The sequence below is a fragment of the Glycine soja genome, chromosome 2 (genome assembly GCF_004193775.1).
Source record: "Glycine soja cultivar W05 chromosome 2, ASM419377v2, whole genome shotgun sequence".
Taxonomy (NCBI): Eukaryota; Viridiplantae; Streptophyta; class Magnoliopsida; order Fabales; family Fabaceae; genus Glycine; species Glycine soja.
This window is the reverse complement of record NC_041003.1, coordinates 4,993,780-5,016,476: the sequence shown is the minus strand read 5'-3', so window position 1 is coordinate 5,016,476 and position 22,697 is coordinate 4,993,780. Positions and strand designations below refer to the sequence as shown.

Below are 22,697 nucleotides of genomic sequence, written 5' to 3'. Positions count from 1 at the left end.
GCATTCTTATCCTATCATACTAAAGAATTTGATAACATAGTAAAATAACTAAATTTTAAGCCTCTCAAGTTTCTTGCAACAGAAAAAAAGTCTCTCAATTTTTAAGTTTTATAAAGAGAGTTATTAAAAAAAAAGATTTTAAAACATAGAAATTAATATCAATTTAAAAAAATGATAAAATTAAAACACATTTTACCTCATTTTTTGAAGAAATAAAAAATGTCACTATCACACTTATTACCACTCTCTATTATAAGTTTTTTTTTAAGAAACTTTTTATAATTAAAAATTATCAAATATTATAAAAACTTATTAAATATGTTTTGTATGTTTTTAGTAATGGATATCGGATGATAAATTGATAAAAAAATTATAAATTTAATACTTAAATGTGAAAAAATACTGACAATTTTTTTTCATTGACTAGTGTGCGGTACTTCTCACATTCAATAATTAAATTTAAATATTTTTATCATAAATTGATTGGTTTTTCATACTTTTAGGACGAAATGGACTATTTGTTCGTAATTTTAATAAGCTGGCTTTTTCGTTGAAACGGTGCGTTTTAAGTATTTCGTTCTTCACACTCTGCAGTTAGCCCCCGGAGGAAAACACTGTCCATCCCATCGGCGATCGATTTGATCGGAGACTCAACTGGTGTGGCCAATTCAATTTCAGGCTCGTTTTCTATTTCACTGTATCGTTCTCTTTCTTCTCCAAATCTCGTTTCGTGTAATTGATCGTATTTATCTTGCAATTGCTTCAATTTCATAAGTCAACGATGCAAGTTTGTGAAGTACGAAGTTGAATTTGAGTTATGATAAGGAAAAGGAACTCCATTATTCATTTATTTATCGGCTTTATTGGTTCCAGAAAGAAGCAAGATGATAAAAGCAGTGCTGGTGTTGAACACGCAGGGGAAGCCTCGTCTCGCCAAATTCTACGAATTTCAGGTCCCTTGCCGTCCACATTTCCATTTATCGTTCTATTGACGCAATTTTCACACAGTTTTTTTTTTTTGTGGTGGTGTGGTAGATCAGTCTGTGGAGAAGCAGCATGATGCTATTCGCAATGTGTTTTCAGGTTTATCTCACTCTCATTGATTTTTTTTTTTCTTTCAATTTTGCTTTCTTTTTTTCTCAGTATTGTGTCTTTTGCAGTCTTATGCAGTAGACCTGAACATGTCAGCAATTTTGTGGATGCCGAGTCCTTCTTTGGCCCGGTATTTCGTCCTTCCGTTTTTCTACTTCCTGTAATTTTGTTATGTTGAAGTCATGATTTGTTTATCCTAATTATCATTAGTTATATGTTGAAATTAAAAAAATAAATTGAGATTAGGGCTTTTTCTTTGCATTTTTTGTCGGAATGGTATTACTTAAAAAAGATTGTGGTAAGTATGAATTTGTATTGGCATACGGTGGTGGCAAGTGCTGGAGCTAGAACTGAATTACTATAAAGTTTGAAGGACTGCCTTGATCATAATTGTGAGTGTGCTTTTAGTTTAGAACTGAAGACTCTCTGTTAATTTCATATTTCAAGTAAGCTAGTGTAAAGTGTTTTTAACTTGATAGCCAACTTGTGTTGTAGTGTGCTCTTTTGAGCAATTCTTTGGCTTGTTCGTTGTAATACTGTTATCTCATCTTTTCTTATCCGAGGAAAGTAAGTGTGAATTCATTTGTTGTATTCTCCTGCAGGACTCCCGCCTGGTCTACAAGCACTTTGCAACTTTATATTTTGTGTTCATATTTGATAGTTCTGAAAACGAGCTTGCTATGCTTGACTTGATACAAGGTAGATTATGGTATTATGTAACTATTTACTGCATTGTTTAAATGTCAAAATCAATAATGTTGCATAGTCATGGCAACTTATTGGTGTGCTTGGGTATCAGTTAGTTTGTCTTGAGTGTCTCAAGAAGCTATGAACTTTTGGTAGCAAACTGGATGTAAAAATGTTTTGATTTTTTTTTTTTTTTATATTATCAAGAATGGGGAAATTTGAACAGCACGAAATGACAGATTTTTTAACGACTGGATAGAAATTTGGTGTGCCTCCAGATGCAAGGTAAAACTGCCTAGTGCCTAAAATAGACCCACACAGAGGTTTGACCCTTCATTGGACCCACTCACAGCATGAGCTTTATACCAATAGGCTTCCCTTTTTGTGGTTGACACCCCCTATCTTGAGTCAAATCTGTGTTCACAGAATAATGTATAACTTTTGAAAAGCACAAAAAGGTGAAAATCTGCTATGCACCATCTAATAACCTGCAAGTTTACGAGGTTGAGAACTGTCTACAGCATTCTGATGAAAAATGTGAATGGTAGGTATTAACCAATTTTTTTAGCATTAATCAAACTGACAAAGAGCATGACAGGTGTACTTTTTTTATCTGATTAAAAGATAGTAATACATTTAGTGTCGGTTCCCTTTAATGATTTCATTCAATCCATGAATGTAGCCAACCTTGCATTATGGGATATGATTTAGTTGTTGTCTTACACCATAAGCAAGTGAAAGAATATTCCTCTGCAAATGCATTTACATTCTAGATTTTTGAAGGGAAAGAAAAGAAATTTTATCCAAGTTCTAGGAAAAAGCTATGGAACCTAATTACAAATTGGTACAAACAACTCTTTTCAAGAAATCTTAATTTGAATTCTTATTTGAGCTTTATGTTTTTGAGGTCATTTTGCTTTTTTCACATTCTGGACTCTTTTCCTCAGAGAATTGGATTGGAGGAAATAGTGTTAAGCTTTAACAGTATATTCAACCTTCAAATTAGTCATTTTCTTTAGCCATTTCAATTTTATTGCTTATTATGCCAAGGATCCTAGTGGAATAATTATTTGCATTATCACTATGTATTATCCATTACATTCTGCATGGCTATTGTGCAAATGTGCTAACAGTTGTTTATTACTGCCTCTTACATTGTTGTTAATTTTGTGGTTTGATTTGCTTACTTTGTCCCTTTCTGCCTTCAGTGCTTGTGGAAACATTGGACAAATGCTTCAGAAATGTATGTGAGCTTGATATCGTGTTCAACTATAGTAAGGTTGTATGCTTTGTGCCCCCCGATTATGAATCTTATATTTATTTCAAGTTGACTCCATTATAATGTACCTCTGTAGCAAGAAATGAATTTGAAACTGTGTTATGATTTAGGGAAACATTTTATGCTGCCTATATAATTGCTGGAGTTTGCTGCAGTCTGAATTTTATATTTTCTCTAATTCTGGGCTGTTCTTGGAATGCCCTTCAATTTTGGGAAACCATTTCACTCTTTTGCTTAGTAGCTGTCAATAGTTCAACCCAAGCAAATTTGCATCTTAAATTTCCACAAATTCGATCCTAAAAATTTAGTTCATCTGCAGATGCATACTATACTAGATGAGATCATTCTCGGAGGCCAGGTGTTGGAGACAAGTTCAAACGAGGTTATGAAGGCTATTGAAGAAATATCAAGGTGTTCTCTCTTTCCCATCTGGTTTTAACATGGTCTTTCTTTTTTTACATTTTAGTCAATTAGTGTGATAGAACCGGTTCAGTATCTAAAGCAAAGAACGAACTTTTATTGATGAACCATAAATCCCAATTGTTTAGCTAATGTGGTGGCAGCCTTCGGCTAGGATTATAAGATGTAAAGTGAATGATTTCCCTGGATATTCAAGAGACTAGAACTCTCCCAACTGCTCTACTTGGACCAATCTCCAACAAATGTTGGAATCATCTTCAAGATTTGATATCCATTGTTCCAAGATTGGAGCTCAGATACCAATTAGTAGGACTACTTCAGAATCTATAAAATGAAAAAATGATTTTTTATTGATGAACACTAAATCCCAATTATTATGTCAATGTGGCAGTAACCGTAGGCTAGGCTTAGAAGATATAAAATGAATGTGGCAGTAACCTTAGGCTATGCTAATGAATGATTGTCTCTAAACTAACAAATGTCATTTGGTCCTTCTTGTAAAATTGTTGTATTCAATCCCTAAAAATCTAAAATTAGTATATAGCGGCTAAATACCATCAGAAAATGACAATGTGGCAATTTTAAAAATCTTAAGGGTATGTTTGGTTTATATTTTTATTTTCTGTTTTCATTTTCTGAAAATTATTTTCATTTTCAAAAAATTAGAATTCTGAAAACATGTTTAGTTTGACTTCTTGTTTTCTGCTTTCAAGAAATAAAAACACTGAAAATACGTTTTCAAAAGAAAATGTATTTTTAGATTTGCTTAAAATTACATTCCTTGTCACCGTGTTTTCATTTTATCCAAAATGAGATTCTTGGTTGCAACTGAAAACGAGATTTTATTGTTTTCAGTTTTTGGTTCGTTTGGGAAAATATTTTCACAAAAAATGAAAACAGAAATCTAACCAAACATATTTCCATCACCATTTTCTATCTCCAGTGAAAATGAAAACAGAAAACAACCAAACCAAATACCCCCTAAAAGAGACTACCAAAAAATTACAAGATCAAAGACCCAATTACAAAATTTTAGTTTAGGAACCTAATTAAAAATTCAAATAGTTTAAAAACCTAATAATTAATTTAGTTTTTTTTTATAAAAAGCTTATTTGTATTTTAAACAGATGAATTATTTTTTTTTACATAATGTCCATTTTAATTTGACATTTGTGAGAAATAGTTATATGTATTTTTGTGTGTGCATACCCCTATATCTGAACGTGGTTTATACGTGAAAGCAGGCTCGAATCAGCATCCAAAGCAATCAATCTTGTTCCAAAATCAGTTTCTGGTTGGAGGTCGCAGTAATATAATTTCAATTGAAGTTCCGGAAGGATCTGCGTCTACGCATCCTAGGGTTCAGACAGGTGAAGAACTATCTATATTCAGGGAAGTCCATAAGATGTCTTTGTCCAAAACCCTAGTGTAAGTGCTCCTAATTGAAACAACGATTGACACCCTGAATTACAGTTTTGAGTTGACCATGGTTTCTACTGGTGAGTTTGTATTTGTGATCGATTCCCTACCTTGTTGATAAAAAAAATGTTGTGTACAACTTTACTGAGCACTCATTGTTCCCAGCTGATCCCAATTTCAGTTAATCTGTTTGATTCAATTTACTTGAAATGTTGTCCTCGTATAAATACTTTCCTACACTACACATTATAATTCATGATCAACCGTGGATGTCCTGTGTCGACCAGTAAGTACTGGAATCAATGCATTGAACAGCTGTTAAATTATAAAAAAGGATTACAAGTTCTAGTTTTCTGAAATCCACATTACAGCTTCTGTATCTTTGTTATGAAGCTCATCCAATTTGATGAATCATTGTCACGATTCTTCATTCTTCTATCTTACGCATTGCAAATTTACATTAGTTACTGCATAAAATTCCAATGAAAGAGCCATCTTTCCAAGCCAGTTTGCAAGCAGTAATAATTTGGGCGAGAATCATAACTCAGTATATCACCACTTAAGTTCTTTCTCCAACCTCTTGAAGAACTAAACGAGCAGCATTACGTCCAGGTGCTCCCATAACACCACCACCAGGATGTGCCCCACTTCCGCATAAGTATAACCCTTTAAGCGGAGTCTTGTAGTTTGACCTACGTTCCAAAACATTCACGTAATTATCAGTAACGGGAACAGCATGGTTATGATCAGTTATATGTCAAAAAATAAACCAAGATTATATTTCAAGCCAGTTCAATTTAGCTTACCATCCCTTTGCAGGTCGCATGAGGAAAAGGGAATCCAACCCCATAGCACCATGGAATATATTCCCTCCTGCCCAAAAGAACAGTTCAAAATGTTAATGGTCACAATGTAAATGTGCTTTCTAGTAGAACATTGAGTGATTGGGAAGTTTGGTTTCATTTATGATTTCTCTAAGGTACCACTCTTAGAAAAAGCTATTTTACTTGCACTTGATTTAAAAAGATATCAACTGCACATGTTTTTGTTTGGGTGAATATGGCAAAGTTACCCGTCAAACCGATTTCCCTTTCAAGATCTGGTGGAGTCAGCATATCATAACCAATGACTGATGTGCTGAAGCCAGGAGCATATTCATCAATCAATGTGAAACATTTTTGTGCAAACGATTCCTGAATAGGAGGATAGATAAGATATAATGAAGCACCTTCAATATAAAATAATCAACGAGTAATTTTAGCATTAAGTGGCTGCCAGCACACACAAGTGCATGACCATGGTGGAACAAAACAAATCCAACCACTGCAATGCATAACAGAACATAAGAAAAAATGCAACTAGAACAACCAAAACAAACTAACTCTGTAGTCATGATCTTGCCAGTCACCATCCAATGGTTTGTAGGGTGTATACTGCACAAACAGGTTGATCACATGCTTACCTGTGAAGAAAGCACATTTCATAAACTAGAGGTTATACGAAGGCATCAAATACAGATAAATTAAGATGAGTGCTGAAACAGAACTCCAATGTTCCAATTCTGGTCCAATAGTCAGAAATTCAAAGGAAAGCTAAAGGGAAAACAAAGTCACTTCAACAATGCCAAGAAATAATCATCATCATAAATGTGGCAAATGCATTAAAAGCAAAGTAATGAAACTAGCTCCAGTGACTGAACAACATATGAGGACATTCCTAAACGAAGTTTCAAGTACCAGGTGGAGAAATAGTTTTGTCCAGTATGGAGGGAATTGACATCTCAATAACCGGTCTTCTCGACGGTACTCCATTTACTGCATCTTGACATGCAGAGTGAATCTCCTCCATGCTAAATGGAAATAAACAGGGGCAAAGAAAACTGTCATGTTCCAAGAAAAAATAAGTTGCAAGTTGCAACAGTCCATATTGAATAATATTAAAGCAAATATAGATATCGATTAGACATGACATAAATCCACAAAAGATGAAATAAGATTCAAATTTAACATACCTTTCTGAACCTATATGAATTGTGGCGACATGCTGTGGGCCAGCATGAGGGTGTTCTAACTTGCAACAATGAAATTCGGGCAATTTATCAACTGCTACATTTATTTTTGTAGTAGCCTGTTTCAGTAGATATTTACCAAATAAAAGAATGGCAATTAATGAAGAAAATTTACGGAGACTTCCCCAAATTCTGTCCTTTGTTCCAAAAATTTCTGGATCAAGAAAAGAAAACCCCTATAACACCAATTCAAAATCCGTCCGTGCCAGGTCTACTTAACCGTTGCAGTCTATCAAATGTCAACAGCATAGAATGTAATCATATTTAACAAGAGGGAGAAAATTTTCTCACAGGTTCATTTTTATAACTATCCCAGCTTTGTTTTCTTTATTTTTCGGTCATAATCCCCCCCCAGTTTGTCATCTGACTTTTCTCCAGGAAATGTGTGATTTTTCCCATTCACGAATTCCAGGCATTCTTCATTAGCAATTAAATACTATCTACATAAGATTTCAATCTTACCTATTATTCTAGTTCAGTATAACACAGTAGAGATTGAGGGTATTTAAAAAAAAAAAACTGAGAAAGTAATTAACTTACAGAACTGTAGTCAGTGTGCTTAATGGCACGAACAAAATCATCAGGAAGGACATCGTTGGACACTAATTCCTGGTTCATATAAGCAGATGCTATAAATTAATATCAAGTGTAGGTGCCAAAGAAGTTAGAATTTGCAGCCAATTTTAGAATTTTACCATGAAAGTTTTATATGGAGTTGCATTAGACAAAACAATTGAAGAATGCACTTCAGTACCATCAGCCAAAGCCACCTATATGTAAGTCATATCTACAAAATTTAATTGCTAAGATCCACCTTTATAAATCCACTTGATTGAGCAAATTCACGAGTCACGAACAACACTAACCCCACAGACAGTGCTAGAGTTTTCAATCAACAACCGAGACACCTATAAGAATACAGAATATCACATCTGATTAGATAGAGCCTAGATGGAATAAAAAGAAAGAAAAAGGGAGGGATGCGGAGGTTAGAAATAAAAACATTTATTCTCCTATCCCTTTTTTTCTCAATGAAACGAAAAATATTTTTTATGATAACACAAGTTGATTTTCCATTTGGATCAGCAGAAATTTTAGTGAATAAGGTCCTTTCAAAAATCAGCATGAAGATTAAAACAAATAGAGACAAAGAATGCACTGGCTTCCATTAAGGAATTTGAACTTTGAAAACTTCATTGGAGTTAATGTTGAAAACTACATGATTAAGACCAGTGCACACCAGCAATCATGCCTTAGGATGTAAAAAATGTTTGAATTAATTCCAAGCTTGCCTTCATTAGAAAGATTTTGATCACAAAAAAGGAGGACACAAGCCTATCAGAATCTGCTTAGAATGTGACAATTGATGCGCTGCTGACTATGGAGGAAGTAATTTGAAAGTTAATAGAGATTCTTGATAAGATACCTCAGCATTGGTTACAACATGTGCTCCAGCTTCAATAGCAGCATTACCAATAGCCTTGGATATTGAGCCCATTCCACCTTCAACATATCTACATGGAATAAATAGCATGATATTCACACTCTTTGTATGAACAGTACAAAACTATAACAATATAATTAAGTAATTATTCAGAAATGTAACTTCAGAATATTATTGAGATAAAATTGGCAGTGACATCTTTCTTTTAACAAATTTATCTACTCAAGAATTCCATGGTATTTTGTCTCTACCATTTCCTTTTCCTCCCTCTAAACCTAAAACCTATATTTTCAAGTTTCAACAACTAGTTATGAGTGAGAGTCAAGGACACCTATTAAAATATTTGCAATATAAAATACAACAGTTCTCAAATACAGTGCAAAAGTTTTTAAGAAACAGACAAACAATGCCTTTCTAGAATAAAATTGTCAAAAAAATCTACAGTGCCCTTTTGTTTAGTCATGGTTGTCATTTGGGTGATATGAACCAAACAGTAGAAGTAAACTTAATTTCAAATCACTCTAGCTGTCTAGCAAAAGAAAAATATTTTTGACATAGAGAATTTATTCTGATTATGCACTAAAAAGATATCAAGCTACCAAGAGAAATACATACGACCAAATTCCACGTTCCCCGTCAGTTTCTCCCATCACATGATGTAGCAGCACATAGCCACTTCCTGGGGTGTGGACACTGGCCTGCATTAAGGATTTAGAAATACTATATATGCTGTAAAAGACGAAACATTGACTATGCTATTTTTTATCAGATAAAACTGAGTAAAATGGTTGTACTGTAATTGTTAGTCTCTGTATCTTAAAGAAGGATTAAGAACTTCATGTATATATCTTGAAAATGTTTTCTATTATGGTGCATTTTTTTGGGTTAAAATATAATGGTGCAGTTAAGATAACTGTCTTACTGTACTGCCTATCACAGCATCAGTTGCAAGGGTTGCCTTCAGAACATCTGCCTGCACAAATAATGTCAGACAAAATATTACCCCATTAAGAGAGAATATGTAGAAATTAAAAACTTATTTATAAGACTTATTAAACAATGTATTAGAATTGAGAGCTAATTGGGCTTAACTCAACCTTAAAATCTATCTCATACAGAGAGGTTGCCCTTGCCCAAGTCAACCCTCTTCACACTCAAGAGTAGACATCTAGAGTATGAAGTTTGCCAGATTGGACATTTACAAGTGGTTAAACATTAGAACTAAGATAGACTCTAATACCATACTATAGGACAAAGAATTTCCCAAGTCATTATAAGGGGTACTTTGCTCATATTGAGTTGACATGGGATCTTAACACAGTGAAACAAGGAAATAGATGTCATCATATTAGTAAATTGAGAAAGAATTGCTATGAGATAGAATATATAAAAAATAAATAAATAATAAAAGGAAGTTCAGAAAACTTCTGAGACATGAGATATGAACGCAAACAAAAGCTACAACATCAGAGCATTAAGATGTGTTCAGTTTTATGAGATACAGTCAGAGAGTTTGAACTTTGAAGTTGAAGAACTAAATGAAAAGCAATTAAAATTTAAAACCATAAGATTACCTCAAACCAGTTGTTCAAAACCTTAGAAGCTGGGGACAACAGAAGGTCCATAAAGTCCCTGCCAAATAAATAAACAGTTTCACAATTTCAAAGTAGTTGCTATCATGCACTCCTTACTGCTTTGCTATTCAAAGGAACGCCAATTCATTGCTCATAAAAACAAAATCCTATTGTATAAACAAACACACTTACACCATATCCTTTTGCCCCAAGGAAGACACCTGTCGCAGACAACTTGCCCAAAATACAGAATTCTGTAATTTATTCTTCAATTTTTCATTAATAGACGATTTATGGTGCACAGATTCAGGTGGCGGCGAATCCAGCACTAGATCCATGAACTTACAGAAACTCTCAAGCTGAGTCTGATATCTGAAAGATAAAAAAAAAAAAAAAAAAAAGTAAGAAGAAAATGAAATGAAAAGAGAGGTGAAAGGACAGACAATAATCTTGTCAAATCATGTACATTGAACATAAGGTGGTCAAATACACATCTTTGAAGAGGTCAATGAACAAATTGAACAAAGAATACCAACACATATTTAAGCAATTTGCTTAAGTAAATTTACTTTTTACTATACACAGAACATTTTAAACTTTTCTAATTATCTATTCAAAGCTTTTGGACCATTTAAAGCGTGATTTCTACTCAACGGCACTATTCTACTCTATATCAGGCATAACAACCCTAAATCTTATGGACTAAATTAGATACAATTTCTTACATGCTTTTGGTGCTATTTTAAATTCACAATTGAAATTTCAAATCGATAACCTATGTTGACTTGGATTACAAAAGTCAAACTTAAATTCTAATTGATATTTGGTGTTGTTTCAAAATCATAATTGAAGTTTCACCTTGATAACTTATGCTTACATTGCCTACCTCAAAGTCAAACTATAATTTTGATTGAAGAACAGTAACAAAAATACCTAAAAAAAATGCATCCAACTTTTTTCCAACTCTTATTTTCCATCTTTTTTCACAAAAGCAAGCACCGGTGTTATTCATTCAAGGATAAAATATGTTTTTAGTTTCTATATTTTTGTTGAGACTTGGTTTTAGTCCCCAAACTTCAACTTTGATTAGTTTTATGATAAACAGCAATTTTCGTCCCTCCTGACCATGGACAATGTCTCTGATGAGGGACGAAAACTACCGTTATTCTAAAGTTGAGAGACCAAATCGATCAAAGTTAAAGTACCGAAATTAATATGAATTTTTACGGAAAGTACATGCACTAAAATCATATTTTTAGCTTTCGTCTTATCATCGAACTTCAATCCAAAGACACATTAGATTGCCGCAAGAAAACACTGAGAGACCTTGGATAAGCCTGAGCATCTTTGAGTGAGAATTTGGAGATCTCAGAGTGATTGAGATCCTTATCGGGACCTAAGAGAAGGTAGCGTCCGTCGAGGCAGGGCGTAAACGACGACGGATTGCTTTTCAGAAGCTTCAAGCCGTGCTTCCCCAACTCCAGCTCCTTTATGACCGACGGTCTCAGCAGGCTCTGGAGGTAGCTGCACCTCGAAAACTTGAACCCCGGAACCAGCTCCTCCGTCACGGCGGCGCCGCCGATCACGTGGCGCCGCTCCAGTATCGCCACCGAGAGGCCTCCGCGCGCGAGGTATGCCGCCGCCGTCAGGCCGTTGTGGCCGCCGCCGATTACCAGCGCGTCCCATTTCTTGCCCTTCAGAGCGGCGGTGCTGCTACTGAAGCTTCTTCGCCACATTTTGTTAATTTGTGGAGTTTGTGGTGTCTTTGGTGTTAATAATGATGGTGCAATGCTTTTAATATTATTGTTCAGTGCTGCAGGACTGGGTTCATGGATTATGCTTTTTTAACAGAGTAATGTTTGAGACTAATTAGCAAATTACATTAATTCACTCTTAAAGGAGTTAATAAAATATACAGTAAATAATTATTTTTGTCAACCAAAATATGTAAGGTTAACAAATTCATCTCTAAAAAATGAAAAAGTAAAATTTAATTTTTAAAAGTGTTAAAAGTGAAATAAAATTATTCCACTGCCATTAAAAGTGAAACAAAAGTAAAGGGGTAGTATAAGAATAAATAAAAAGAGTGATATGGTGTATAATTAAAAAAATTAAAAACTTAATTAGTCATAAAATAATAAATTATACATTTTATCATTCAACTTTTATTATTTTGTAAAATTTTTCATTTAAATTTTTCATTTTTTTATTTTATCAATGCTGACTTGTTAACAAGAAAAAAGTAAAAAAATATTTTTTTATAAAATGACGTCATTTTGTTATATAAAATACGTAAATATTAAAAAAATTTGATTGAGCAAATATTAAAAAACTTAAATAATGAAATTTACAAAATAATAATAATGGAGTGATAAAATGTACAATTTAGTAAAAAAATAAACTGTGTTATAAGTATATTTTGCTCTAAGTAAATTTAATAAAGAAACCTGTTAAAATTAGTTTTATTTTTATGGATTCTATTATAGTATTTATTTTATTTTATACAACATAACAACACTTTTTTTTATCTAGTAGTATAATGTATAATTCTAAAACACTTTTTTTTTATTTTTAATTTAACTCATTTTTGTTTTAAATTCAAATCATTGATCATTTTTATCCATCTTTTCCATCTTCTGATTACTCTTCTTGAGTAATTCACATTCTTTTGCTCGTCTTTTTTTAATAAGTGAACTCAATATAAACAATATCATATTATGTTTATCTCATGTGAATTGTTCCTTGGATTCCTATACCTAGACATACATTATCATGGTAGCTTCTATGTTTCCTTTTTGTTTGACGAGATTTTTCGCATTTGAGATTGTCAACTCACAACGCACCCTCTAACTAACAACATGTTGGGTTAAGTGTTGAATACTTTAATTGCATGTTTGGCATGGTTTGTTTTGTATATAGACAAAAACTATATATAAATGTAATTTAATTTTCATGTTTGACAAAACATTTTTGCATTACAAATGTGTGTTTAGTAGGAATGATAAAATAAGTTGAATCCGATAAATTCATCCGTTTAACCCATAAAAAATATTTGAATGTTTCTTTTTAGTTGATGCTAAACTTAATTTTGCATTGGTATAAAAATAGTGGCATTGAATTGTGTCAGCTAGGCCAACACTATTAGTATTGGTGTAAGCTTGACACTGGGCTTCAGATGCTATAAACGCGTTTGTTGTAGTGCCATCTGTAAACATGGTTAGAGATTAAGAATAAATGAATCCGGTTGTGTTATTAAAATAACATTATTTATGTTTGTCTCATAAGTCATTAAAAATAAATGAATATCAATTTTTACTTGTGACATTAATTATCAATTATGTCTCACAAGTACTTTTTTGGTATATAAGAAGAAAAAACTGATCTCACTAAGGAATTAATTAACCATTAAATTGTGTCAATTTCAAATATATATAAAAAAACTTTTCTTAGACTATCATTTATTAAAATTTGATATCAAACATAAACATAAGAAAAATCTTGTTACTGTTAAATAAAAAGGTATAATCTCATTAAATAAAATAAAATTAGTTAAGATTTATTTACATTTAAAATAAAAAATAAGATATTTTATTGTGTATATTCAAGAGTGAAGAGAATAATTAGTACTGTCACAACTAGTTAAAAGTAAATGAATTTGTACATACAGTTATCAATCTATACTTATGATATTAATAATTAAATATGCCTCGTCATAAGTGATTAATATGTCATAATGTTGAAATATTCTATAGTAGTTAACTATGCCTTAAAAGTGGTTAACATGACAGATGGATATTGGGTGAACATTTTTCAGTGAGAAGATTATAACTTTTATTTTTCATTATTTCATAAATTAATATTTCAGTTTCTTTTATCAACATTAAATGTTATAAAATATTTGTAAAACTTGAAAATTTTAGTGTACCAGATCATATTTTAGCCAAAAGATTTTTTTCCCCTGAAATCCATTCAAATCTAATCCATGATGTGAAGCAATCGGACGGTCAAAGTAAGTTTATTTATCTTCAGTTCTTGTAGCCTCCTATTCTTTCGGAAGCAGCTCTGGACTCTTCTGCAGCTGCATAACTCATAAGAGCTTGAAAATCACGCGTTCGCGGAAATGGCTACAAAAAATCCACCCTTCAAGGTTTGGGGCATTTTCTCTTTAATACATTTCAAATCATGTATCTACCTACCCATAAACGGTGTAGAATTTATTTCACTTCAGCCATACCTTATAATTGTTGTTATTATTCATAAATAAATAACCGAATAAACTGTATGAACTCTATTTTCATATCTTGCAACTCCTTAATGGATGCTTTATTACATTCTTATAATAATTTCACATTGCAATGTCCTTCCATGTAATCGACGACTACCCTGTTTTGTTTTGTTTTGCCTTGTCTTTTTTTTTTTTTTTTTTTTTAGTAACTGAAAAAGATAAAGCAATTAATGCAATCTCTGAGTTTGTTATCTTTCAATAGATAATTCTGGGCTCTTCTTCGAAGGCTCGTAGAGAGATTCTTGCTGAGATGGGATATGAGTTCGCAATAATGGTATGCGTTAGTGTTATAATGCAATTGCTTCTGTTTTGTTACCATAATTTTGAAAGAGCTTGGCTTGGCCTGTAATTTAGACTGCAGACATTGATGAGAAAGGTATTAGGAGAGAAAAGCCAGAAGATTTGGTAATGGCATTAGCTGAGGCAAAGGTATGGATTCCTCGGTTTCCTATTATTATTTATTTTAATTATGTGGATACAAATCTTACAATCACTTCCTCTTGGGATGCTGTGGGATAACTGGTTAAGAAATTAAGAATTACACCCCAAGAATAGTTATGATTTGTGTTGGTTGTTCTTGACATGATTGACTCCATCAATCTTCTCAGAGTTCTTATTTGACTTTGTGAAATCCTTGGGGTACTGTTGTGTTGTCCCTTTTCCTTTTAAAAACAATTAAACTGGTTTCTTTTATTGATAAATTAGTCTTCATTGGAGTCTTTATCTCTATAGTAAATGTTTTGCATTTGACAGTTATAGGTATCCTATGCACGGTAATTCATTGTGCATTATCTCCATGATACTAAAAGATTTAAGAATGCTGGTATTTTGTGTAAACACTCAGGGTTTGCTTATTTGAGATGAAAAAATGAGAAGTTGAAAAGTAGGGTGAGGAGTGGAGATGGGGTGGGATGAAATGATTTTGATTTTCTCTAATAGTCTCTTCTTAGTGGGTGGAAAATCTATTTTAGCTCATTTCATGTTACACTGCAGTTTCTATCTTCCTAAACTTCTTCTGTCACAAGTTCGTTCTGAATTTTAATATATCCTTAAACAAGCTCACCGTTGAGCATGAGAGGCAGTTAACACAAGATCGTGTCTTTACTCTTTTGCTTGATTTGTAACAATATTTATTTCTGAAGAATACAAAACTTATTTAAGGTCTCTGCATCAGATTGTTGTGATTGAATATGCAGAATGATTTCAGGTTGTCACGGGCCTTTCCAGAAATTTCTCTAAAAGCTAAATAAATAAAATAGTAGAAAAACATATCATAAAGTTGAGAGGTTGTACCAACGAGCAATTTGAAATCCTCCTCATCTATTGATTATTTCAAGGTACATTTAGTGCTCTAACCTTGATATTCTTATTAGGCTGATGCTATTGTGCAAAGGCTCCCTGTTGGGGGTCCATTGGAGGAAGATGCTTCTACAACACTGTTAATTACTGCAGACACGGTATGCCATATTCTTTCTGTCTCTCACTGTTGTTTGTTTCAACTATGTATCAATGATAAGAAATTACAGCTATCTTATCTGCATATGCATAAAGCAGAAAGGCATTCTTTTGCAGATAATATCTGCACTACTCTATCTCTGTTCTGGTTACAAACATAACCTTATTGATACAGTTGCCCATCCCAGCTCACATTCTAGTTGCTATCTGCAATCATATAAATCAATTTCATTTTTATACAAGAATATGTTAGTGGAAAGAAAGGAAAGGGAATTCAACATAGCAGAAGCATAATAGAATATGTTCCCAAGCCAGGGGCTTCACTTCACTTTCATATATGAAACAGACTAGTTATTTAGAGAAGATACACAAATTAAAGCAGATTAGCCTCCAGAAAATAAATCACACTCAGTTGTGCACTTGTGCTTTAATGTGTATAAACCTACACATGCAAATTCCATTTTATAAGTCAAGCTAAAGATTTGTCTTAGAGACTGCTTTTTTATTTGCACCTTTTTGTGTCTGGGGTCACCATATTTTATGTGTCTCACATTCTATATGTTCTTGCTTAAACTTCAAGTTACAATCTGATTCCTATATAGTCAGTCACCTTATACTGATTTTATTTTTGCTAAAAGTCTTAAGACTTTTGTAAAACTGTATGTGTTGCAAATGTTTTGCAGGTTGTGGTGTATCGAGGAGTAATAAGGGAAAAACCAACTAGTGAAAAAGAAGCACATGAATTCATCAAAGGTTTGCATAATGGATTTCAGTTCCCTTCTTTTATTGTGGTTATTGGTACTTGGTAGATATAAAAGCCACATCCACAAATTTGAATATTTGCAGGATATTCTGGTAGTCATGCAGCAGTGGTAGGATCTATTGTAGTAACTAACCTTGCAACTGGAAAACGATGTGGGGGCTGGGACAGTGCAGAGGTACGAGTTGCTTCTGCTTGAGCTTGTGTTATCTATTTTCTTCTGTGACAATAAAAAATCAAATTATTTTATTCTATTTGGGTCTTTGGGTGCATAAAAAAATTCATTGGTTCCTAGATTTAAAGAATTACCTTGTGACTTATGATTAGATGTGGGAAATGCTCTTTTGAGATTATTGGTTTGTTGCTCAGTATAAGAAAGTTCACTAGCAGGGAAATAAATTTCCTTCTTCATACGAAGTGTTACCATCTTAGATTAATTAACCCTTAATCCTTCCCCATCAGGCTCAAGTCTTTTTAGTTACCATCCAGGCTGCATTGTTTTCATTGTTACTTTTTATTAATTGAATGTTTCTCTTCGCAGATAACTTGGCTAACATTTGTGATTATTATGACAGGTTTACTTCCTTGAAATTCCAGATGAGGTCATTGATAGTCTGGTAAACTTTTTAGAAGTACACTTTTCACCCTTGCACTGAATTAAGTATGAAGGTGAAAAGGGTACTTTACCAGTTTCTCAAAACATATGATCTTTTGAAACTTTCTTTCAGGAAATTCTTGTCAACCTGAATACTATATGAGTTTTCTTATTTGATGGGAGCTTCTCAGATTGACGAGGGGATTACATTCAACGTTGCTGGAGGTTTGATGCTGGAACATCCATTGACATTACCCTTTGTGGATGCAGTAGTAAGTTATCTTGCTTTCCCAAAAACACACTCTCAAGAAGCATATGCTGCACATTAAAACAAGATTCTTATGGAACAGTTGGGCATCATGATAAGCACTAATTTCAATACCTTTTTTCCTGGGCTTCATAATTGAAACTTTGTAATCTTTTGTTGCCATTATTTTGGGACTTTCTTATATATATATGCAGGAATAAAATCTTTGCAGCTTTAGTCTTCACTCATTGCTCACACATCTATGCCAATGTTATATTTTCCTAGATGACCAATATTTAAAATGTTTGTCATTAGTCAGATGTAAATGTGGATTCATTCCTCTTCTTTTTCTTAACAAAATAAGCTGTGTGATGCTTGTGGTAGGTTGGATCGACTGATACAGTGATGGGACTTTCCAAAGCTCTTACAGAGAAACTCTTATTGGAAGCACTATAGCCGTTGCAACGATAGTACAATTAAATTCTGAGAGATACCAAGTGCTGGTTAACCGCAAAAATTACTGCCATTAAATTCAATTTTTTTGGTTTGACCGATTCATGTAATGCAAAATGCAAACAAGAATGCCCGAGACTTCACTGAATATTTTATCACAAGCTGAAAAAGTTTGTTATTTAACTTCAATGATTCATTTCCCAGTCTTGCATAACATGATTGATTGTATCAGCAATCCACTCTTGGATTACAAATTTATCACACCAATCAGACGCATAAGTGGTGATTCCTCTGAGGCTGTGAATTGCACTTTCCAGTCCAAGGTTGAATATCAGTTCCGGGTAGGGTGGCCATTTCTTTCTACAACAGTACAGTTAAGAAATTACAAAGATTCTCTCAGAATTCAGTACAAAAATTCTTGTTGCAGTCACATAACATAACAAAGACCAAGAAATTTGTGGCTTTGAAATGCTCATTTTGGCCCTTAGGGTTTCATGATAATAAGTGTTAATTACCTTGTGAGCATGGCGAGGATCTTGGGATCATTTGATAAACTTGAAAGAAAAAGAAAAGAAAAATCCCGTCTGGATCATCTCATTGATGCAGTGGATACTGTCATCCAAAGATAGCATATTAGGTTTAAGAATGCTCTTTAAAGTTTGAACCATTTCATGAATAATGGCATAACAATCATTAATCAAGATGTAGATTCTAGAGGCTATATCTTGGACCAACCAATCAAATCCCTCAAGCAGACCCTCACCAGTGTATCCACTACAGCCAACCATATATCTTCCAGTGCCGAGATTTATTCATGGCTTCCAAGTTCAGCACCTACACAATTGAGCATATTAAAAATAAGTTCAGAGAAATAATTATATATTCAACTTGGGATAACTACCTTGATCCCTTGTCATTCAGGAATCAGGATTTTCAGGATTCAACCTAAGCCATTTAATTACTGATTTTATTTAATATTCTTAAACTTTGTTCCCCGTGTTCTTGAAAAAAAGTATAATTCAAGTTTTGCATGATCAATTTCTTGTGCACTTCCAACTAATTGGAATCCTAAATTTCTAAAATCAGTTCAAAGCTGTTGAAACATTAACTGAACTTGACAAAAGTAGCTATAAAGCTAATCAGTAACAGATATAGTTGGAATATAAAAAACATGATTAATAATTGATTGTTTTTTCTACGTAAAATTGCCATAAAATGTAACTCTCTTTGCTTAAGGTTGTTCATTTTCATATTATTTTCCAGAGATTTTTATTTTAAAGGATTTTGCAGAGAAATAAAGAGGTGAGACCTACACCTTTTTATTTGGCTTCTCTCCTTAATTTTCTTCTATTAAATAAATAAACACATCTATTAATTTATTTATTCTCTCTCCATTTTATTTCTTCACCATTTATGCTGAACCAAATTAATCATTTTGTTGATGATTAATATGAATAGATAATTTTCATGAGTCAAGTCACACATACCAATTGGAAATAGTACCTCTAATGATGGTAGATTTGATGATGAAAAAAGTAGTCTTAGTTGGCAGGCAGTGCAACTCGATCTAACCCGACGGATTCGATAAAAAGACATTTCAGTTTTACTATTCTGAACCGCACGGTGTCCGGTTCAGAGAGAACAGTGATCCAACATACATATCCAACCGTCAGAATAACATCAACCTCTCTCTCTCTTTCCCAATGTGTACCAAATCAACCTATCAATGAATGGCTGTTGAAAAATGTTACTAATTGGATAAGGAAAATAACTCGTGTACGTATATCCAAACGATATTTGAAATTAAAAAATAAAATACATATGCCTAAATATAATATATGATTTTTTTTGACAAATAAATATAAGAAATGATGTAGTGGAGTAGTATAATAAAAATATTAATGTTTAATGCGAAGGACTATTATCACTTTATTATTTAATATATAAATAAGTCATTCATTCAAGTGAGATTGAATTTGATTGATTTTTAATTTAATTTTTTTAGATGAAAAAAAATATAATTATATGTATAGAATATGATTAAGTTTGAACATTAGTCATTGAGAAATTGATGAATATTGTATATCAACATAATTATAAAAAAAGTATAACGGTTGTATTTTGTTAGTACTTTTTTATATCTCTCTTTTTAGTATTACATTATTATAATACTTAACTTTTTTTCTCATCTCTCTTTAGTATTTTATCTCTCTTTTTTAAGTCACTAGTGCATATTTATATTTCTTTCATTTTAGGAGTTAATTAAGCAATTAATTTCCATGCCCGTTATAGAGATCTAAAAAAAGAGAAGGCAATGGAGGGGATAGAACACAACAAAATGGACCATAAAGCCTAGCACCAAATGCATATCACGGTCACGGTCATGGTCATGAATACAGAACAGAATAATATATAGTATAACAGAGAGGGAAAGTGAAGGAACAGAAAGGTAGTAGGATTAACAAGTAACTGAAAGAGAAAGTTAAAGAAGGAAGACCAAAGAAAAAGCAAACTAAGAACATAGAATTATCCTGTTCTCACTCCATCCATCATCTTTCACAAGACGGAGAAAAAGGAACCAAACAAAAAGGAAAAGGTCAAATAAAATATATAAATAATAAAAAAAAAACATCACATTGACGAGACCATAATGCGATGCAACCATCGCTATCAAAAACATCTACATCACCATCGTAAAACGTCGACGTACACCTGCGTGGTCTTGAACGTCAAGGTTGTAATTAATTTATAGCTACTTGGATTCCAACTTTTGTCATTTTTTTTTTCTTCTCTCTCCCTTTCTCGTTATTGTTAACGTATTAAGGATTAAGGATATCACCATCGTTCATCAACCAGGCTCGTTCGATCTGGAATGTTGAGTTTCCAAGAGAGGAACGGAATGCCATTATTATCCGAGTCTCTGTCATCGGAATCATCCATGAAGCGTAACTCGTTACCCATCATCTTCTGGCTCTGAGAGTGTGCGTACCATGAATTGTTGTGGTGGTGGCCGTACACGCGCGCCGATTCCATTGCGCCGCCGGGAACCGCCGCTGACGCTGACGTGGCCCCCGCGGCGCTCGCTCTTCTCTGTTCCTTCTTGAATCTGATCCCGCAAGCGTTGCATAGTGACTGCGTTTCAATTCAAAGGCAACACAACATTACAAAACAAATCCAATAAAATAATAAAAAATGAAAAGTATGTATTTCAGGGATCAATGAACGTTTCCTTAGTTTTTATGGCTGTCTTACTTGATAAGTATTATCAAATAAACGGCTCACCAATGTTTCATCATTATTAATAAAAAAAAGAATTTTGAAAATTATTTTATTAAATACTAATTTTATAACGAACATAGTGTGATTTTAATGAAATTTTCACCAAGTTTAGCAATTAGAAGCATTTTACAAAAGTTACTCATGAATTAGAGATAACTGGATTGAATATGGTGATATACCTTTGGGCCACGAGGACCGTTCCTCCAGAGGGGAGTGGAAGTGGTGTCGCAGTTAGCGCAACGACGAGCGAGGAGAGAGTCGTTGTTGTTGTTGCTTCCTCTGCTGCTAGACTTGCTTTGAGATTGCGTGATGTTGTTGTTGTTGTGATTGGAATGGAGCAGATCCCAGCAAAAACTGGTGACACCAGAACGACGTTGGTGACGGTGTCGTTTGTTGTCGTCCTCGTCTTGGGTTAAACGCGTGGAGGGGGTTCCGAGGGAGAGCGTGCAGTCGACGGAGGAATGAGAGGGCGTGAAGGAAGAATAGATGTCGTGTTCTTGGTAATATTCGTTGTTGTTGGGCATAGAAAACAGCATCGACCCATAAGAGCTGGCTTCGCTGCTATTGTGATTGTGATACATGCCGCATGTGCAAGTGCCCATCACGTGCCCCTGTGAGCTTCCACAACAATGATGCATCATTTCCCCGATTTTGATCGATCTCCTCTTGTTTTCACCGGCTGCTCCTCCTCCTCCTCCTTTGTGTCAAATTTTAAAGAGAGAGAGATTGGAAATGCAATGATAGAAGGTTTGAAATGGGAAGAAAGAGTTAAAATGGTACGGGAGAGGGGGGGAGAAGTGAGAAGTGGGTGTTGTCAGGTAGCTTTATAAGCTAAGAAAATGGCGAAATACCAGTCAGCAGCTGCAGTCCACGTTGTCGTTAACTGCGAATGGAGGTATGCACAAATGAATTGGAGGGACCCAGAGCCAGTAGAGTGGGAAAGAGTGAGGTGGTAGGGTAGTAGTGGAAGGAAAGGGAAAGGGAAGGGTTTTTGAGTTTGTATCTGTGGCACTGTTGGTGAGTCTGCATAAGATTTTCTGATGCATGATGTCAAATTTATAGGAAGAGAAAGAGTGCAATGGGTTTGGTCATTGGGTAGTCAAAAGTGGGCACGTGACAGTGGGAAACAGTATTCTCCGATCACGAGGCTTTATTAGTGTCTCAAACCCGATACCCATAAAAAAAACCTCTGTCTGTATCCGTATCACTGCCATCCCCCAAGGAAAATGGAATAGTACTTCCCTACTCTCTCTCACGCTCCCTTCATAAACACCCGCTCTAATCCCAATGCTGCTAATTAAGCATATACCCCGTTTTATTTCCTAAGATATGCTGACAAATTTTAATTTCTTGATCGGCTATGGAATTAGCTTTTGAAGCTTAGTCTTCCCCCTCCTCCCAATAATATATTTATTATAATCAGAACATGTGGCTCTTTAGAAGAATTCTAAGGTATTTTGCATATGTGATTTTTTTTATGAAGCTTAATCATATTTAATTTTTTTAATGATAAAGTATTTTGCAATAATCAATAATTATTTTTTTATAATTTTAACATGTGTTATCAACTGAGGTATAAAATTTATAACTATAACCTCATATCATATATTTTAATGTTAATATTAAAATTTAATTATTAT

The 22,697-nt window shown here is 33.6% G+C and overlaps 4 protein-coding genes across 9 annotated transcripts; 2 read left to right on the top strand and 2 right to left on the bottom strand.

Annotated features, from left to right (window-relative positions):
* Nucleotides 1–525: 525 nt before the first annotated feature.
* Nucleotides 526–5,100, top strand: LOC114382246 (AP-3 complex subunit sigma-like). 3 transcript variants are annotated; one of them, XM_028341547.1, is made up of 8 exons: nt 526–732; nt 874–953; nt 1,041–1,083; nt 1,161–1,222; nt 1,695–1,791; nt 2,988–3,058; nt 3,378–3,469; nt 4,723–5,100. In XM_028341547.1, the coding sequence occupies exons 2-8, from the start codon at nt 885–887 to the stop codon at nt 4,787–4,789; spliced, it is 501 nt and encodes a 166-aa protein (XP_028197348.1). In that variant the 5' UTR covers nt 526–732; nt 874–884; the 3' UTR covers nt 4,790–5,100. The 3 variants fall into 3 exon arrangements, with proteins under 3 accessions (XP_028197348.1, XP_028197333.1, XP_028197341.1); XM_028341532.1 differs by having other exon boundaries at nt 527–678; XM_028341540.1 differs by having other exon boundaries at nt 527–697.
* Nucleotides 5,101–5,188: 88 nt separating this feature from the next.
* LOC114382232 (pyridine nucleotide-disulfide oxidoreductase domain-containing protein 2-like) lies at nt 5,189–11,766 on the bottom strand. Of its 2 annotated transcripts, XM_028341515.1 has the most exons (15): nt 11,310–11,764; nt 10,176–10,355; nt 9,984–10,041; nt 9,332–9,382; nt 9,025–9,107; nt 8,392–8,479; nt 7,832–7,873; nt 7,661–7,735; nt 7,506–7,574; nt 6,909–7,024; nt 6,634–6,746; nt 6,280–6,359; nt 5,970–6,090; nt 5,704–5,770; nt 5,189–5,589 (listed from the first exon to the last, which is right to left on the bottom strand). In XM_028341515.1, the coding sequence occupies exons 1-15, from the start codon at nt 11,717–11,719 to the stop codon at nt 5,457–5,459; spliced, it is 1,686 nt and encodes a 561-aa protein (XP_028197316.1). In that variant the 5' UTR covers nt 11,720–11,764; the 3' UTR covers nt 5,189–5,456. The 2 variants fall into 2 exon arrangements, with proteins under 2 accessions (XP_028197316.1, XP_028197324.1); XM_028341523.1 differs by lacking the exon at nt 5,189–5,589 and having other exon boundaries at nt 5,881–6,090; nt 11,310–11,766.
* A 2,227-nt stretch (nt 11,767–13,993) lies between these two features.
* LOC114382221 (7-methyl-GTP pyrophosphatase-like) lies at nt 13,994–17,974 on the top strand. 3 transcript variants are annotated; one of them, XR_003660214.1, is made up of 9 exons: nt 13,994–14,130; nt 14,471–14,542; nt 14,623–14,697; nt 15,642–15,725; nt 16,407–16,476; nt 16,570–16,661; nt 17,059–17,100; nt 17,212–17,350; nt 17,710–17,774. XR_003660214.1 is itself a non-coding variant. In XM_028341496.1 (9 exons), the coding sequence occupies exons 1-9, from the start codon at nt 14,104–14,106 to the stop codon at nt 17,779–17,781; spliced, it is 615 nt and encodes a 204-aa protein (XP_028197297.1). In that variant the 5' UTR covers nt 14,002–14,103; the 3' UTR covers nt 17,782–17,974. The 3 variants fall into 3 exon arrangements, 1 of the variants encoding a protein (XP_028197297.1); XR_003660217.1 differs by having other exon boundaries at nt 13,996–14,130; nt 17,059–17,085; XM_028341496.1 differs by having other exon boundaries at nt 14,002–14,130; nt 17,270–17,350; nt 17,710–17,974.
* A 2,262-nt stretch (nt 17,975–20,236) lies between these two features.
* LOC114382213 (GATA transcription factor 18-like) lies at nt 20,237–22,183 on the bottom strand. Its single transcript, XM_028341484.1, has 2 exons — nt 21,237–22,183; nt 20,237–20,910 (listed from the first exon to the last, which is right to left on the bottom strand). Exons 1-2 carry the CDS (start codon nt 21,696–21,698, stop codon nt 20,614–20,616), a joined length of 759 nt encoding a protein of 252 aa, XP_028197285.1. The 5' UTR covers nt 21,699–22,183; the 3' UTR covers nt 20,237–20,613.
* Nucleotides 22,184–22,697: the final 514 nt, after the last annotated feature.